General features: G+C 35.8%; 2 protein-coding genes across 2 annotated transcripts in view; one reads left to right on the forward strand and one right to left on the reverse strand.

The window, feature by feature from the left end:
- Positions 1-5,679, reverse strand: part of b4galt5 (UDP-Gal:betaGlcNAc beta 1,4- galactosyltransferase, polypeptide 5) — a 29,510-nt gene extending 23,831 nt beyond the window's left edge. Inside the window, exon 1 of the mRNA XM_051103135.1 lies at positions 5,281-5,679. Coding sequence (XP_050959092.1) covers positions 5,281-5,386 — 106 coding nt within the window. The 5' untranslated portion in view covers positions 5,387-5,679. The remainder of the gene's footprint in view (positions 1-5,280) is intronic.
- Positions 5,680-7,481: 1,802 nt separating this feature from the next.
- The window catches only part of slc9a8 (solute carrier family 9 member 8), a 35,126-nt gene continuing 25,194 nt past the window's right edge, over positions 7,482-17,413 (forward strand). Inside the window, exons 1-3 of the mRNA XM_051103136.1 lie at positions 7,482-7,778; positions 8,114-8,292; positions 12,784-12,864. Of these exons, the coding sequence (XP_050959093.1) occupies positions 7,516-7,778; positions 8,114-8,292; positions 12,784-12,864 (523 nt within the window). The 5' untranslated portion in view covers positions 7,482-7,515. The remainder of the gene's footprint in view (positions 7,779-8,113; positions 8,293-12,783; positions 12,865-17,413) is intronic.

The following is a 17,413-nucleotide window of genomic DNA, read 5'->3' on the forward strand; positions in this document are numbered from 1 at the left end:
CTTGGACATTAGACGGTAGCTCTAGTGGGCATGCTTTCAATGCATATACAACATAGAGTTAATAACAACCTGTAAGTCTGACAACTGTGAACATTTCATCAGAACAACACAGGATATCACAGCCCGATAGTATAAGGGTTCAGTCTCTCTAGACGCATCTTTTGTATTACTGCAGAACAAATGACACTGCAAGCATGTGTAATAGATGAACATTTATAAAAACATATAAATTTGTTTATTTCCATCTACTAGGGGGTGTGTAATGTCTACTACAGTTCACATTTCTACTAATTGTTTAAATAATTTATATCCATGGCCAGTTTTGTTTTTCCTCTGTCTAACATGTGGGGAAACTGACATTTCCCTGCCACAAGATTACATGGTAGATGCTTTTTCCTTCTTTTTCCCATGAGTCTCCACCATGTGCCCTAATCTTCTGTAAACAAATGAGCATGCAAATATGACACTAACCAGAGACCAGCTGGAATGCCCTGCCTCTACCTTCTACTCCGTGTCGAGCTGGTCACAGAGTTCATTGACTTTTGCAAAGACAGAACTATGTAGATGTGAGGTTGGTAGGATCCTGCTTTATGTTCTCTTACAAAACATTCTTTCATGCTACTGCACAGAAGACGTGAATGAATATTTCAGCATACGCTGTTTCTTCACGGCTCTAGGCTGGAGGGTGATTTGTAGGTTTGCAGCATTTGCATGTGTCTCCATTTAAGTAGGTTTTGGGGGATTGTGGTGTTGCACTTAAATGTGAAATGCATGTGGTGACCTATGTGGTTACAAAGCTTAAAGAGGAAAATAGCAAAAGTCACACATTCTTCATTGCAAAGTGTTAACCCTTCTTATTCCTAATCCTTGTGTGTGTGTGTATGTGTGTTTCAAATTGTTATGGGTTAAATCAGGTAAAAATGGCTCTTTAAGGTAACAATTTCAGTTTACCTCTTTACCAGAGGTCTTCAACCTTGTTCCTGTAAGATTATTTCCAACTTGCTCCAACACAACTGCCTAGATTTTCAGGTTAGCTGGGTCAGATGTGTTTGATTAAGGTTGGAGCTGAACTCTTGGGTTAAAGACCTCTGGCGTAGGCCAGAATATCATTGGAGTCATGGGGGTGGGCCTACTTGGGTCAGTAAGCAATAATTTAGCAATCACAAAAAAACAAAAAAAAACAAACAATAACTCCTTAACATTCACTTAGAATTCACTCAGAAAACACTGACAAATCTGTCTTGGAAACTTCTCAACCAACTCTAACACAGTGATGGTCGCTTTGCATTGGCAAGTGACATTCTAGTTTTTAATATGTAATGCTTTCTGTCTTTGCAGTAAGTGTCTTTTTGGTTTGAGCCAGACCAGTTTTTGACCTCGTATTTATACATGATGATAAAGATCATCAAATATTTTCAAGCCCACTATTAAATTGTAACCTATATACCGGTATGCATGCAACAAGCTGGTGCACAAAATCCCACATAACCACAGTCTCAACAACAGGCATGATGTACATGATGGTAGACTGCTATTTAGAAAGACCTGTAGAAAATGTGGTGCAAGCTCTTGTGCCCACACAAATTGTGTTTTTGATAAATCACCTTTTCACAACGAGACAAAAGAAGGTGGCATTATATTTTGTTAGCTGCTAGATGTGACGAATAATCTGTCATGGTGTGGCCCAGATGTCTGGATTTTTGCAGGGATGTCTTTCTAGATCAAGAACATTTCGACATTTCGATCAAACAACCCCAACCACTAACTGATAAGCCCCGACCCCAGTCCAAAGCCTTACCATAAATTTAACCCAATAATCTGTTTGGTTTGAATGTTTTTCCAGGACCAACAAAGATGTTGGTTTGGGAACATGTCCTACTTGGCATAATCTCATGTAGGACCACCATCTCATGGGAGTCACTGGATCTAATCCCGTAGTCATGGATTACAGACGCTGCTCAACAATTTCAACAACGATTTCATGAACATCAGGATTATGTCAGATGTATTCCTTAGTTTCTCCAATCGCCAGATCTGACCCCTTTTGAACCTCGACTGGACATGAAGGCAGACCTACAGAAAGATGGTTCCTCTTCTTCTTTTGTCTTCTGTCTGGCAGTCAGCGGCTTGTTCAGAGGACGAACGGAGGCACCTGGGTTTCCATGGGGTCCGTGTCTATAAATAGGATCTGTGTTCTAGTGAGCTCCAGCAGGATTTCTCTAGGTTTAATTCAATAAACTGCTGCAATCAGACACATCTGTGGCCCACGATCCCTCCCCTGAGCCGTGGTGTGTGTGAAACGAGCAATAAGTGGTTTACTGAAGGTTTTGGTGACCTATGAACCTAATTCCCTTGACAAGCATTAAATACCCCTCAGGGGTAACAGAGCTACTGTCGTTGTTTCCATGGGGACACGAAACATGTATCTCCATGGTTCCACTGAATTTCTCATTGAGATAAATATAGAGATACACAGCCCTCTTGTTGTTTGCCTCTGGCCAAATTGAGGTCAACTGCATCTGCTGTAATTCCTGGTACACTGAATTCTGGACATTGTCCTTTTCAAATCATTTTGATATCTAGAGCGGGAAAAACCCTAAACCTAGACGATAAAATACCAATATATTACCATGAAATTAAAAATAACCCTATACGTGCATGTTCCCAGCAGGCACTGGACGTCTATATGACGTCAGGTTGACGTTGGACATGATGTCATACAGACGTTGCATTTTGGTTGAGAATGAAAATCGTGTTGACGTCAGTATTTGACGTCAATTTGACGCTGACTTAATGTTGGATTTTGGTTACACAACCTAAAAACAGGTGACATTGGTATTGGACATCAATTTAACGTTGACATTAAACGTTGAATTTACATTGAATTTTGGTCAGCCGATGTCGCAACCGAAATTTAACCACATATCAGCGTCTTATGACGTTGTGTGCCTGCTGGGTTATAGATCTTATTGTGAGCCATGTATGTGAACAATGTAAAAAAACTTTTGATTCCATGACAATATTTCCATCTCCAATCAACAACATAGAATCCTGACATTTCTCCTATTTCAGTAATCCATTACTTTTGAATGAATGTCACAATTCGGAAGAAAAGATATGTTTCTACTTTAATTATCTTTTTATTTATTATTATTTTTTTTTTTTTAGCCAAAAGCCATCAGTCTGCATATGTATTTATAACTAACTAAAAATCAGCAATAAATGTCTATTTAAAGCTTTTGTCTGCCACAACAATGTAACTTGAACTGTCAACATTTGGGGGATTTTCTCAGCAAATATTAAAACCTGTTGCAATTGATTTGATGAATTAATCATTCATCTGTAGAATACAGCTGAAGATATTTTTTTTAATTCTCTTCTAATTTTGCCCATTCATTGAAACTCTAGTTTCAAAAAGTTAATAAACTGAACAGAAACTGCAAATGAATCAGAGCGGTTGAACACAATCATTATACATGATGAGCAGATTTAATCAATATAACTCACATATAAATACTGATCAAGACACGACCATAAATGGAAGTTCAACCGTACTTCTCTGACATGTGAGAACCAGTGAGGTTTGTTCTCACATGTCACAGAGGTATAGTTTAGTATAGTATAGTTTCTATGAACGTATGTTGATAATATAATGATGAGAGAATGCTAAAAATATCCTAAGTTGTGTTCCATATGTTAACAGTCTTATAGGATTGGAATGACGTGAGAGTAAATTATTTTTGGGTAAAGTAACCCCAGGATTAGTAAACAGTATAGGAAGCTGCAAGAAAACTAATGCATAAGGAATCTTTTTTTCTTTTAGTTGCAAATTCCTACTCAGCTTAGTTTTCTGGGTGAAGATAACCTAAAAACACTGGTTTCCAGACGAGAGCTCTATTTTTTAATAGTGCCAAAGCCAAAAATAAGCCCCAGAATGACCAGAAACGCTAGGGACATTTCCCGTGTTTCCCTGTGTTTAAACAAAGATGTCTTCCAGGCAAGGGCATTCCCTTTTCACTTCCTTCACATGTCAATCACCCCCATCTGGGACAAATGCAACTTCTGCATTACTTTTCATTCATTATTAACACACTAGAATTGCTGGTCCGTGTTCTTCTTTTAAACATACCTACTATGAAAGGAAACTCTCATGGCAGGAGGAAGCTAAAATGGTTTTTAAAGTGTCTTTATTAATAATTAAGCTAATTTGCATAGTAATAAACTGGGGAAATGCAGATAAAGGCTACAGAGGAGAAATGGGTTGCCTCTAAACGACAAAGGAAAGTTACTTTAGAAAAAAAAAAAAAAAAAAAAAACAAAAAAAACAAATACACTTGAACACACAAGTTTCCTCTCTAAAGGTGCAATACTTGATCTGTTGTGACATAGCCACATGAATCTATTGTTATATTCTTGCTCACTTTTCTAAGCCTTTTTATGTCACTTTTTGTTAATTAACTTCCCAAATTATTATTTTCTTAATTATGTCTGTGTATAATAACGACTAATCTTTTAAGCATTACATGACGTAGGCTAATGTATTGTAAATGTTTGCTATTGTATTATTTAGGAATTAAATAAAGCTAATGAAAAGTTCTTAGCGAATCGAAATTTACAAATCCTGCTCTAACATGTATTCCAAATCCAGGCTTTAATCGTTCCTAGCAACGTTAGAATATCCTAATAAAATATTCATTACCGAAGCGGTCTTGCTGTAATTTCGCTACCGGGAAGGCGCGACTTGGGGGCGGGACTTGACCAAAAACTGTGCGGTGTGTCCAAGCGAAAGCTCCCGGAAAGGCCGAATATAAGAAATTAGCACAATTTACAATGTTACGCCAGTAACATTATACCAGTTACACGGTATATAAACAACGTTTTTATCGGTCAAAAATATCAAAGCGCAATTCAGGGCTCGTTTATGTCATTTGCCTAAAGATATGAAGTGTTCTCTAGAAATGGAGGTCTTCAAACACAGCACATCTTTAGACATGCTGACCACAGTAAACGACAGCGATTTGATGGGAAGTCTGACAGAATGTGGTCTCCAAACACAAACAACCGATCGCGGATATGTTATATAATACTGTATATGACACACATGGTAAATTAAAAACGAAAGCAATGATTGCCATTCAATATTCGTCCATCATATGATCATCATCAACTGACAAACCTGACCAGACCAGCCTAAACAACCAGACTACAGATGTCACCCACATGTATTCAGAGTAGATGTTATTCATTCTTATGAAAAACTAAAATGTTTCAGTGCCTTACCTATGCCAGGAGCTGAATAGATGAAGTACAGTGCAGAAGTGGAGAGCGAGAAGAGAAATAAAAGCCCGAGAAATGACCTTCTCCGAAATCTCATATGTGTCGGCATTATACAGAGAGACGCAGATTTTCCTCTATATGTCGGCTATATAGGCAGATATATGTCCGATTAATAGACGCAGATGGGGAGTCCGAGCGCCAAACACGCTGATTCAGGTCCGATCCCGAAATGTATCCAATCTAGAAGGTTCACTCGTCCTAGTAGAGTCTCATCATCTTCATCCCGTGTGTCTGTATGTATTGGTCAGGGACAGCGCGCGCACACACACACACACACACTCACGCACTCATACACACACCCTCCTGCGCGCTGGTAATGAATGGAAGCGCATGGGACCGCGCGTTATTACGCACATATCTGGGCAATGTTCTAGGGACCGTCTGCAAAGGAGGGACTGTGTGAAAATTACTATGCATGACTTTACATGATTACGTAACGCTGCATTCACGGTCCAGTTTTCCCGGAGAGGCTGTGAAACAGACAGACAGCTACAGGCTACAGTATAAATGCGCGTATTGAGCGCCTAGGCCAAATGTAATATATCCATTTGCATATTATTTAGAGTAGGAGTCCTGCACATGAACAATTATTTTATCTGTCCTGAAGAACATTGACAAAGCCAGTATCTAAAACAGGGGTGCCCAACCCTGGTCCTGGAGATCGACTTTCCTGCAGAGTTTAGTTCCAGCCCTGATCAAACACATCTGTCTGTAATTATCAAGTGCTCCTTGAGATCCTAATTAGCTGGTTCAGGTGTGTTTGGTCAGGGTTAAAGCTGAACTCTGCAGGAAAGTCGATCTCCAGGACCAGGGTTGAGCACCCCTGATCTAAAATAACTTGAATAGAACGTAACGTATTATTTTAACAGTGTAGAGCTACTGAAAACTATATGTGGTAGAGTAAAAAAATCCAGTTTTTTACCCACACAGCCTATCACAATCATTGCAGCTTACAAATTCGGTGCCTTTCCCACCTGGAAAAATAAAATAAGTTCAATCAATTTTTTTTTAATATATCAATGAAATGAAGACACCTTAAAATGACAAGAAATTGTATTGTGCCATTTATTATTTTATGACTATTTTTTCTACCTCATGTTTTGTATTTTTGTCAACCCTGTCACCTGTTAGTTTAATTAGAACTCATATGCCACTGAATAATATAGACATTAGCTCAATAATATACCGAGGGTGACCTTTAAAATGTTTGAATTTTACACAGACAAACTTTAAAAATGGTTCATACCTAATCCATGTCATCCCTGTTACCCACATTTCAAAACCTGTTACTCTAAAAAAGTAACTGGTTTGACGATTTTAAACTAATTTGCTAATTGCTAGCTAATTGTCAAGTTCACAATTCACATACTGTACACTTTGAATGGATTTTAATTGTAGATATTTATTCTATTAAATGTAAGGAATAATTGCTTAAATTTACATTTTAAAAATGGTAACAGGATTGACATAAAAAATAGAACAATTTAGAACAATATTCAAATGTGTTTTTTATATCATTTTGCAAATCAAAAGTCCTGCTGAAAAAGAAAAATCATAGTGAGGGACAGGCCAAACATCTTACCCTTACCAGCATAAATGTTATTTAAATTATTTAAAATAATATGTAATTGACTTTTTATGTAACACGGATGAAAGCATACATAGGATTGTTATGTTTTTATTTTTATGTTTTTAAATGGCACATCTCTTTGTTGTTATATTAAATCTACGTTTGATTATTTGTTAGGGACGCAAAAGGCACAGATTTCGTGGAATGACCCCTAAACATTAATGGCATTGCGCAACTTAATCAGACACACATCAAATAAGTCAGTTATTATAGTGTTTTCACAAGGATGTCTTTCTAGAATTGCGCATTGTACACACGCCCACCTTATGTGAACTATAAATCCCAGCGACCATCACTGTAATGTGACGTCAGCACTTCCTTTTTAACTACCGTTTTCTTCTGTACAACTACAAATGCATACATTTTTTGGATACTATAAGTAACTAAATATATATGTAAAATATTAACACATGATATCCACGTTTTATACCATTACTTAGGCTTAAAACTATCCGGAGGGGGAAAACTACAAATCTACATCTCTCAGAAACTACATCTCCCAGGATTTCCGGGTAAGTAATGATGACGACGAATTTACTCTGCGAAACATGGATTGTGGCGACATGAGTTTGTTTTGTGATTTTTTCGTATGTCTAATGGTTATTTGTGTTTTTTTGAGCACGATGAGTGTCAGTAATCGCGCTGCTGTAATCGCTGTGTTATTAATTATATTGACGGCTGATCTCGGTCGGTTTGCGGCAGCGGATGATCAGACACACAGCAAAAACGATGAAGAATCTGCCAAAAATAAAGGTGACAACGATTTACAGAATCAAAATAATATTGATGGACACGGAGAACAGCTGAGCAGGTATTATTTTATTACATAGCATCAGTGTGCTTGCAGTTTAACAGCAGAAAGAGTGAGTGAATAATTGACAGCTGTGATGTGGCGCACAGTGACGAATGTTTCCTAACATATGTTCATTATCACTATGTACGAGCAAAAGATGTCATAGCACTGCCAGGTTTTCCTTTTTGTCTGGCACATGAATATAATAACCACCCAGAATTGTAGTATATATCAAAATATGGTACTTTTTGTCATAGAGATGTATCTTCATATTTTAATGTAAATGGATGACATGTAAAATAATAAAATATAATATATTGTATGTAATGCAATATAAACTGTACATCTTACAGGGTAAATGACACAGAAAGCTCCAGCAATGACACTGTTCAACCCACCACACCTGTGCCCAAGCCCACGACCCCTGAGCCTCCAAAAAATGAGCCCATCCTGCCGGTGCATACGGGGGTCAAGGCCCAGGAGGAGGAGCAGTCCAGCGGGATGAGCATTTTCTTCAGTCTGCTGGTCATTGGTAGGTAGAACCGGTTGTTTTAAAGACAGATATTACCTCAGTGTGACACTAGGGCTGTCAAACGATTAATTGCGATTAATCACATACAAAATAAAAGTTTGAGTTTGCCTATATATAAGTGTGTGTACTGTGTGTAATTATTATGTATACGTAAATACAAACACATTCATGTATATATTTAAGAAATATTTACAAGTATATGTAGTTATTATCATTTTTATATAATTTATATTATATATAAATAAAAATATTTTGTACGTAAATTTATTTCTCTTAAATATATACATTCATTTGTGTGTCTTTATATATACATAATAATTACACACAGTACACACACATATATATATATATATATATAGGCAAACTCACACTTTTATTTCGTATGCAACAGCCCTATGTGACACTGACAATGTTCTTTTCATTAATAACTGAAATTATGATTTTCTTGCATCAGAACATCATCCAAAGCATTTTAGTTCTCCAGGTTGTAGCTGCATTTCCTTATTGTTCATGGACAGCGTCTGTAAGAATGCTAAAAGCTTAAAGGAACACTCCACTTTTTTCGAAAATAGGCTCATTTCCCAACTCCTCTAGAGTTAAACAGTTGAGTTTTACTGTTTCCGAATCCATTCAGTCGATCTCCGGGTCTGGCGGTAACACTTTTAGCATAGCTTAGCATAGATCATTGAATCTGATTAGACCGATAGCATCTCGCTCAAAAATGACCAAAGAGTTTCGATATTTTTCTTATTTCTTATACACTGAATATAAACCTAACAGTTTCAAAATCAGTTTTAAATCATTAAATCAATCAGTTTTTACATTTTACATTTTTTGTTTTATTGTTGTGATCATTGTTTTTATGATTGTTCTACTTCCTTTTTTGTGATTATTGTTTTTATTATTGTTTTTATGATTATTCTACTTCGTTTTATGTAAAGAACTTTGAATTACCTTTGTGTATGACATGTGGTATATAAATAAACTTGCCTTGCCTTATTTAAAACGTGACTCTTCTGTAGTTACATTGTGTACAAAGACGGACGAAAAATTAAAAGTTGCGATTTTTTTTTTTAGGTTGATATGGCTAGGAACTATACTCTCATTTCGGCGTAATAATCCAGGAACTTTGCTGCCAGACCATGGGTGCAGCAGGCGCAATGATATTATGCAGCCGTCAACTCTGCCATCTGCAACTCTGCATCTACACAAACTTAGTGCCGGTCACTTTCAGGCACTGTGTAATATCATTACACCTGCTGCACCCATGGTACGGCAGCAAAGTTCCTTGATAATATTAAATATTGTCATTTATATATGGTCATTTATGAGCGAGATGCTATCGGTCTAATCAGATTCAATGATCTATGCTAAGCTATGCTAAAAGTGCTACCGCCAGACCCGGAGATCGGCTGAATGGATTCGAAAATGGTAAAACTCAACTGTTTAACTCTAGGGGAGTTGGACAATGAGCCTATTTTCAAAAAAAGTGGTGTGTTCCTTTTAAGAGAGACTGATGTTCAATGTTTTGATGTCTTTTTGATTGGTACACATCGTCGTAAAGAGATGTAACATAACAGCATGAATGCAGCGGTGTGCTTCCAATCAGACACAAACAGCAGTGATTCAGGTCATTATGTGAGGCGATGGGGCCTGACACACGGTTGGTGCACCAAAAGTTGATTTCCAAAGTGTGTGCTGGGGTTGGGGTCTGGGCTTTGGGCAGGGCAGTCATGTTCTCGTCCACCAGCATTTCAATACAAGGGTATTGTCATGCTGGGATAGAAAAGGGCCCTACCCAGACTGTTGCAACAAGGTTAAAAGCACATAATTCTCTTTGACATTATATAGTAAAACAGTAGGATTTAGACTAAGAGGTCAGGTTAAGTATAGTGCCCATTTATCATAGAGTCCAACGTCCATTTGTCTACTGTCAGTAAACAGTGCTTTCAAGTATTTTTTTTTCGTTTTTGGGTGGGGTGGTTTGGATAATGGGAATATAATGCCAAAAAGGTCCAAAATTACCACATCTGCTTCTATAATTCAGCAGAAAATAAATATTTCTAACAGAGGTAGTTCAGCCAAAAATGAAAATTCATTTCCTAACCCCTTAAGTTGTTCCAAACCTGTATGAGTTTCTTTCTGCTGTTGAACATAAATGAAGATAATTTAAAGAATGTTGGTAACCAAATAGTTTTCATTTATGGGCAAACTGTCCCTTTAACACAGATGCAACTGTATTTAACTTTATATCAAATATATACAATACTTTTAAAAAGGGTGGTGTCAAGATTGACTGAAAGAAATACATACTTTTATCCAGCAAGGAAATACAAAAAAGTGACAGTAAAGGCGTTAAAAATCTACGTCAAGTAGATGCTGTTCTTTTGAATCTTCTATAAAATATCACAGTTTCTATACAAATATGAAGCTTTTGAGTGATTTCTGTAGGATCATGTGACACTGAACACTGGTGTATTGATGCAGAAAATTCAGCTTTGCATCACAGGGGTAAATTACATTTTAACATGTATTCACATAGAAAGCAGCTATTTCAAATTGTAATCATATTTCACAATATTACTGCTTTTATTGTGTTTTTTTTTTTTTTTTTTTTTAATCAAATAAACGCAGTCTTGATGAGCAGAACAGACTTTCAAAAACACTGGGCTTGGTGACAGTAGACATAATTTTTTTCCGTTTGCATATTAGTGATGAACAGCACAGGAAATGTGTGACTTTAAGTGTCATGTATGACTGAAAGAAATACATACATACTTTTATCCAGCAAGGAAACATAAAAAAGTGACAGGTAAAGGCTTTAAAAATCTGCTTCAAATAGATGTTCTTCTTTTAAAACATAGTTTTTAGAGTTATTAGTGTTTTTTAGAGTTATTAGTGTTGTTTAGAGTTATTAGAGTTACTTCGAGTTATTTTCAACATTGTTAATTATCAGAAATTTCTTGAGCAGCAAATCAGTAAACACTAGTGTAATGATGCTGAAAATTCGGGTTTGATCACATGAATAAATTACATTTTAAATTATATTCACATTGATTTTAAATTGTAATAATATTTCAAACTGCTTTTACTCTACTTTTGATTAAATAAATGCAGTCTTGATGAGCAGAAAACACGTTCAAAAACACATTTTCCCTGGTGAGAGTAGACACAAATTTTTTCCCCTCTTTGCATATTAGTGACGATAGGAACACAGCACAGGAAATTCGTCACTTGAAGTGTCTTGTATGATAGCTAGTGTTAGTGCACTCTGAATGCGGATTATACATAGAACAAAATGTTATAGATCTCTGTGCATTAATCAGTCTGGCCATGTACGTTTCTATCAACTTGTAAAAGCTGAAATTCCTCTCCAACTCACTTTTATTTACCTTGAGTCATTTTCATGATTTTTGGTTGGTTGGTCGCTCAGACTGTATTTCCTCCTTCGTTGCTAAGGTTTTGTTTTGTGTATCTGACACCTCTGAATCAGTGACATCACAGTGAAACTTTTTTGTGTCATTTATAAGCTCAGAGGTTTCAGGTTGCGTGTTGATGTTTTGGGATCGGCCCTCAGTGGTGTTGTGTCCGCCTGTGATGTCATCTGTCCATGCTGTTGCCATGCGTGTTTGTGTTTGAGACATTGTCTGTATTGTGCGTCGTGTAGTATGTAATTGAATGAGCTCCACTCCTCCTGAGTGTAGTCTTACATACTGACAAGCTCATATGTTTTCATGTCTCCTAACTTCGAATTTGTTTGTCATGTCTTAGATACTAGATGTTTAATCTAGGTTAAAGTGTAATTATAAACCTGCATGACGCATCAGATCACTATGGGTTACAGTGACGCATTACAATCATAATTCAGGTTAAAGATGTATTATGTTCTCTTGTCTTGTTATACCTGACTAGACCACTTATCTTGTAGGGAATGTAGACCTATAATATTGCATATTGAATAGTGATGTTTATTATTTACTAAATTTTTTAATGACTTGAAGCATAAAACATTAAATTAAAAAATACAGTAAAAACAGTAATATTGTGAAATGTTATTACAATTTAAAATAACCGATTTCTATTTGAATATATTGTAAAATGTAATTTATTCATGTGATCAAAGCTAATTTTTAGCGTCATTACTCCAGTCTTCATGATCCTTCAGAAATCATTCTAATATGCTGATTTGCTGCTCATGAAACATTTCTGATTATTAACAAATGTGAAAACAGTTGTGCTGCTCAATATTTTTATGGAAACGTGACACTTTTTATGGGATGAATAGAAAAAGAAAAAATATATTTATATTTATATTTAATGCAATGATTAATTAATTTGAATAGTCTGTTAAACTTTTATTTTTTTTTCCTGACTTTAGGGCTGATACCCAGATATCAGTGTTACTGCAGTAACTATAATTGTAGTAACTGTTTTTGTTGGAAACTATGCCTGAGGGTATTGTCAATTTTATATGTTTTTTCCCCCCCTTAGGTATTTGTATTATACTGGTGCACCTGCTGATCAAATTCAAGCTGCATTTTTTGCCAGAGAGTGTGGCTGTGGTTTCACTGGGTAAGTGACTTCTCATTCTCTAGAACTTTTACCTCATATCTGCTCTTAAAACCGTTCCAGTCAATGCTGGCTGAAGCATTTGGTTCAGTCTTAATGATAAAAACAGAAGTTCATCACAAAACAGCATGTGTTCCTATTGCATATGACTAAGCATTGCGTCTAGAAGCAATCAATTAACTCATCAATAATAACTAAACCTGCATAAGATACAGAGAGGACAAAAAAGGGAGGGAAACAATTGATCAGAAGTACACACACATATTCCATTCATGTGAAGCAGTAAAGTTAATTAATTATTGCTGAGAATAAGCTGTTATCAGGTCAAGAGTAGGTGTGTGTAGCGGTTTAAGCCCGCCTATCCTGTTTCATAATGTTGTGAAACCTGAGTGTGAATGAACGCAGATATAGTTCCTCTAGGATTACTTGTAGATTGTTCAGTTCCTCTTAGTGTGAAAGCCAATTGAGAATCTGTTCACACTTTAGTTAACTATTAACTATAACTTTTCCTTAAATTAACTCATAATTTGCTTCTTATTAATAGTTAGTAAGGGAGTTGTTAAGTTTAGGTATGGCGTAGGATTAAGGGATCTAGAATATGGTAATGAAGAATAAGCTATTAATGTGTACTTTATAATTAATTATGCAATATGCAATTAGTTACAGTTTTTCTCAATTGCTTAAACACATTTCTTGAAATTATGCCTCTTTTTTCGAAACTCTAAACACAAATCCGTAACTTCTAACTCAGTTCCCCGAATTTACTATATTCAGGTCAAAATGAAGCTCTCCACTCAAAACAACTTAATCTTGCTGAAAAAAACAAACTTTGCTCTCAGACATGACACACAAACCCTCAAAAACACACACACTACAACACCGTTTTACACACTGATGAGATTCAAAACAATACTACACAAACTGGTAATAAGTGTTGCTTGGAAAAAAAAAAAAAAATCACTTGATGAACACAACAAATGTATGCATTTGCAAGTGTTTTAATCTTTAATTTATTGTACTGTAGAGTACAGCACAAAACAGCAAACAACAACAAAAATAATTATTCTGCCCCAGCGTCCTGTCTTTGGTCTGGGACAGGCCAAACAACCTCCTCAACATCACACATTAAATCTCTCTAGCATGCCTGATCCAACCCTGGCACACATCAACTCAAATATATGAGACTGTTTTCTTGCCCTTGCCCTTCCTATTTCACTTCCATGTTGTTGTCGTCGTCGTCCTCCTTCTTCTTCTTCTCCTCCTCCTCTTTCACCTGCTACTCTTCCTCTTCGAAATTACACCTTACTGTATGCGGGATATTGATTAAAAAAGACCGGATAGAATTCACAGTTATACTTTTATTAGTGGTCTGACAAAAATATCAAGATAAAAAAAAAAAAACACTGAAAATACATTACAAAGTCATTGTGAAATAGAAAACAAAAAGAAATATGGGCAAATGCGGAAATATAAATTAGAAAGTCCACTGTAAGTATTTTTAGCTCTTGTCTGTATATGCGTAACAACTGAAGGTCAATGAGATGTTGAGGTGTACCATTGAGCTATTTCAGAGAACTGCTTTATCATTGGTTGATCTGTAGTCTCGACATTAGTGAAAGTCAGTATTCACTTGAACAATTCATGGCAAATTTTCCAAAAGTCTATTAGAAATGTGTAGAATATGTTTGACAGTTTATGACAACTAGGTCAAAAATTTAGCAGTTACTGTAAAGACATATACGATGAGCTAATGACTTGATGTTTTGATGGGTAAGACTACAGCACAGACAACTATATACATGTAATACATTTTGAACAACGTGACAATAGCAACTGATAATGTAGGAAAACCACAGACAAATTAGTTGCATAATCAATTGCGTGAATGTACCAAAGCAAACACAAATAGAAACATTTTATGATGTGCACACATGACTAGATGATGTGGAGGTTGAACAAGTAGTTTTGATAATTTCATTTCTGATTTGAGAAATGCACCAAACTCTAAGCTGACTTTGGCCCTTTTATCTCCATCGAAGGTTCTGATTGGTGTGTGATAAATTTTGACTCCTAGTGTTTCCACTTGGGTAATTGTGTGCTAATTGAGCTCAAACTTTGCAGACTTGAGTGAACGATATTGAATGCTAGTGCTTTCTAAATGACCACATTGTGTAAACACTGAGAAATATAGGGATTTGTGTGTAGAGTTTTGCAGTAACAGTTCACCAAATCTGACTCATGTGTTAAAGCAGGGGAACAGTGTTCATAGTTCAGGGAAATGGGTGTGCTTTTTGAAAAATGGCATTATGGTTTTAAAATTTTAGTTAAAAAGAGTGGTTATAGTGTTTTATCAATCGAGAAAAGCTGTAATAGTGAGAATTGGTCCCAAACATTAAATTGTTACTGAAGATGTTCACAGAGTAAACAGGTTAATTGACCAAAAAAAAAAAAATGTTTTGCAGAACAGTTTTGTTTACCATTGACTTTAATAGACTTGTGATTGGTTAGCTGGCCAGGTGCGTTCTGATTGGCAAACAGCTTAGAGGGTGTTTCAGTACTGCCACGCCCCCTGACAAAGCAGCAAGTTTGGTCTGCTCCATTATAGTTACGGATATATTAAGGTATAGTTTAATGCTGCAGTAGTGTTGGGTCCTATTGTCAGCCTGTGAGATGGCTGAATACATGATATTATCATGCTAATTTATTCAATTATTTACATACTTCGTTTCATTGCCCGAAACCAGCTCTAGCATAAGGCTAAAAGGAGCCTAATGTTTTCAATATGACTGAAATTATATTTAACATAACAACAATTAAAAAAAAAAAAACATTGCAAGTTACTAATTACAGTATAATGCTTACATTTCCTTAGTTATTTAAAAACCAGCTACAGAAAAAAACAAGCAAAGAACATTAACATTGTCAAAGAACATCATCACTGATTAGCCTAGCCTAGTCTAGTGCAAGTTTTTGCATTTTAAAAAACACTTGTGTTATAAGTGAATCTATCTACACTTTATGATGAATAAATCTCTTACGTCAAACTGCACACACCGGTGCAGATCGCGGCTACTCTAGTCAATGCTTGTGTTTATACCAGTGGCATCCCAGAAATGGCTCTCCACACTGCATCACTAAAGTTAGGCTAATCCCCCACTTCGTCCCTACACACCATTTGAATTTCAGTAGGTGGGATTTATTTTAATGATATTCTAATGGTCTACGTTTTAACATCACAGTACCTGGAAAACAATGAGCCGTTCATTGTGTTTTTTGAAAAGGTACTTGATTTTTTTAAAAATGATATATCTCCCTTTGGAGTGGACTTTGAGATTTGTAACTTTGTAGATCTTTTTATGCCCAAACATACACACCACACGCTGACTAAACTTCAAAAAGTGAAAAATAGGGATGCTCATTTTAACCGGTTAACCGTTAACCGACAGAAAGAATTTTGACCGATAAATACAATCAGTTAAACGGTTTAAAATGTCATTTAATTTTTTTTTCAGTAATTTATCAAACATTTTTAAACCTTTTGTTGGATGTTTAAAATAAAGTAAAATTGCATTTTTGAGAGAAAAAAGAAAGATAAATTGCGTAGCCCTATAACGTTAAGTCACATTTTACTTTCATTTCATAGGCTAAAGCAAAACTGAAACTTACATTGGGTCTCTCATACGACACAAATCCAAATGTTTCCGTATTGGAGATGTATTTGAATGCCAACATATTATTTTTATGTAAACCTGGTTTTGTACATCACTCGCATTCGGATATCCACATAAAACAAATAGTTTGGCATAATATCACAGCGTATATCAGTTGATAACGATTAAGCAGTGTAATTTTTTTTTTTTTTTTTTCCCCACATGTTTGGCTGACTGAATTTTAGTATGAAAAGGCTGCATTGACAAGTTAGTAATGCTCAATCACTTTTTTTTTCTTTTAACAGTGAAAACGACTCCTAGTCATACAGATAATCTAAACTGTAAATGGTTTGCTTGTGTTTGTGTACATTCACAATAAAAAACAAATCTTTGGACTTTTGTCAAATAATGAAAAATAGGATGCCGCTTTCAGCCATCTTCCTTTTGCGCAGCACAAAAATGTACCAAAACTCTGCATACTAGCTACTTGTTGCACAGTTTTTTGTTTTGTTAGTTACGTAAGAATATTTATCATATAAGCTTGTTCATTCATATATAGCCTAGCTTTATTATGTTTTTCTCCAGCGCTGCAGGTGCGTGATGTGATGTGTTCATGTGCATCCTCATGTTCTGTTGTTTGTTGCTTTTTGCGCATGTAAAATTAATTCCTGGAAAACAAATGTTGGTATTTTTTAACGGGTCACAGACACTTATCCTTTCTAAAATAATTAAATTCTAATTTAAAATAATCTTGTTGGTTAACGGTTAATAATCGAGCATCGACTGTCGGTTAGGAAAAATAACCAAAAGAACATCCCTAGTGAAAAGCATAATAGGACCCTTTTGAATTTTACGAGTATAGAAATGGGGCCATGAGGGACAGACTTACACACTTACAGTGG

The sequence above is a fragment of the Labeo rohita genome, unplaced genomic scaffold (genome assembly GCF_022985175.1).
Source record: "Labeo rohita strain BAU-BD-2019 unplaced genomic scaffold, IGBB_LRoh.1.0 scaffold_366, whole genome shotgun sequence".
NCBI lineage: Eukaryota > Metazoa > Chordata > Actinopteri > Cypriniformes > Cyprinidae > Labeo > Labeo rohita.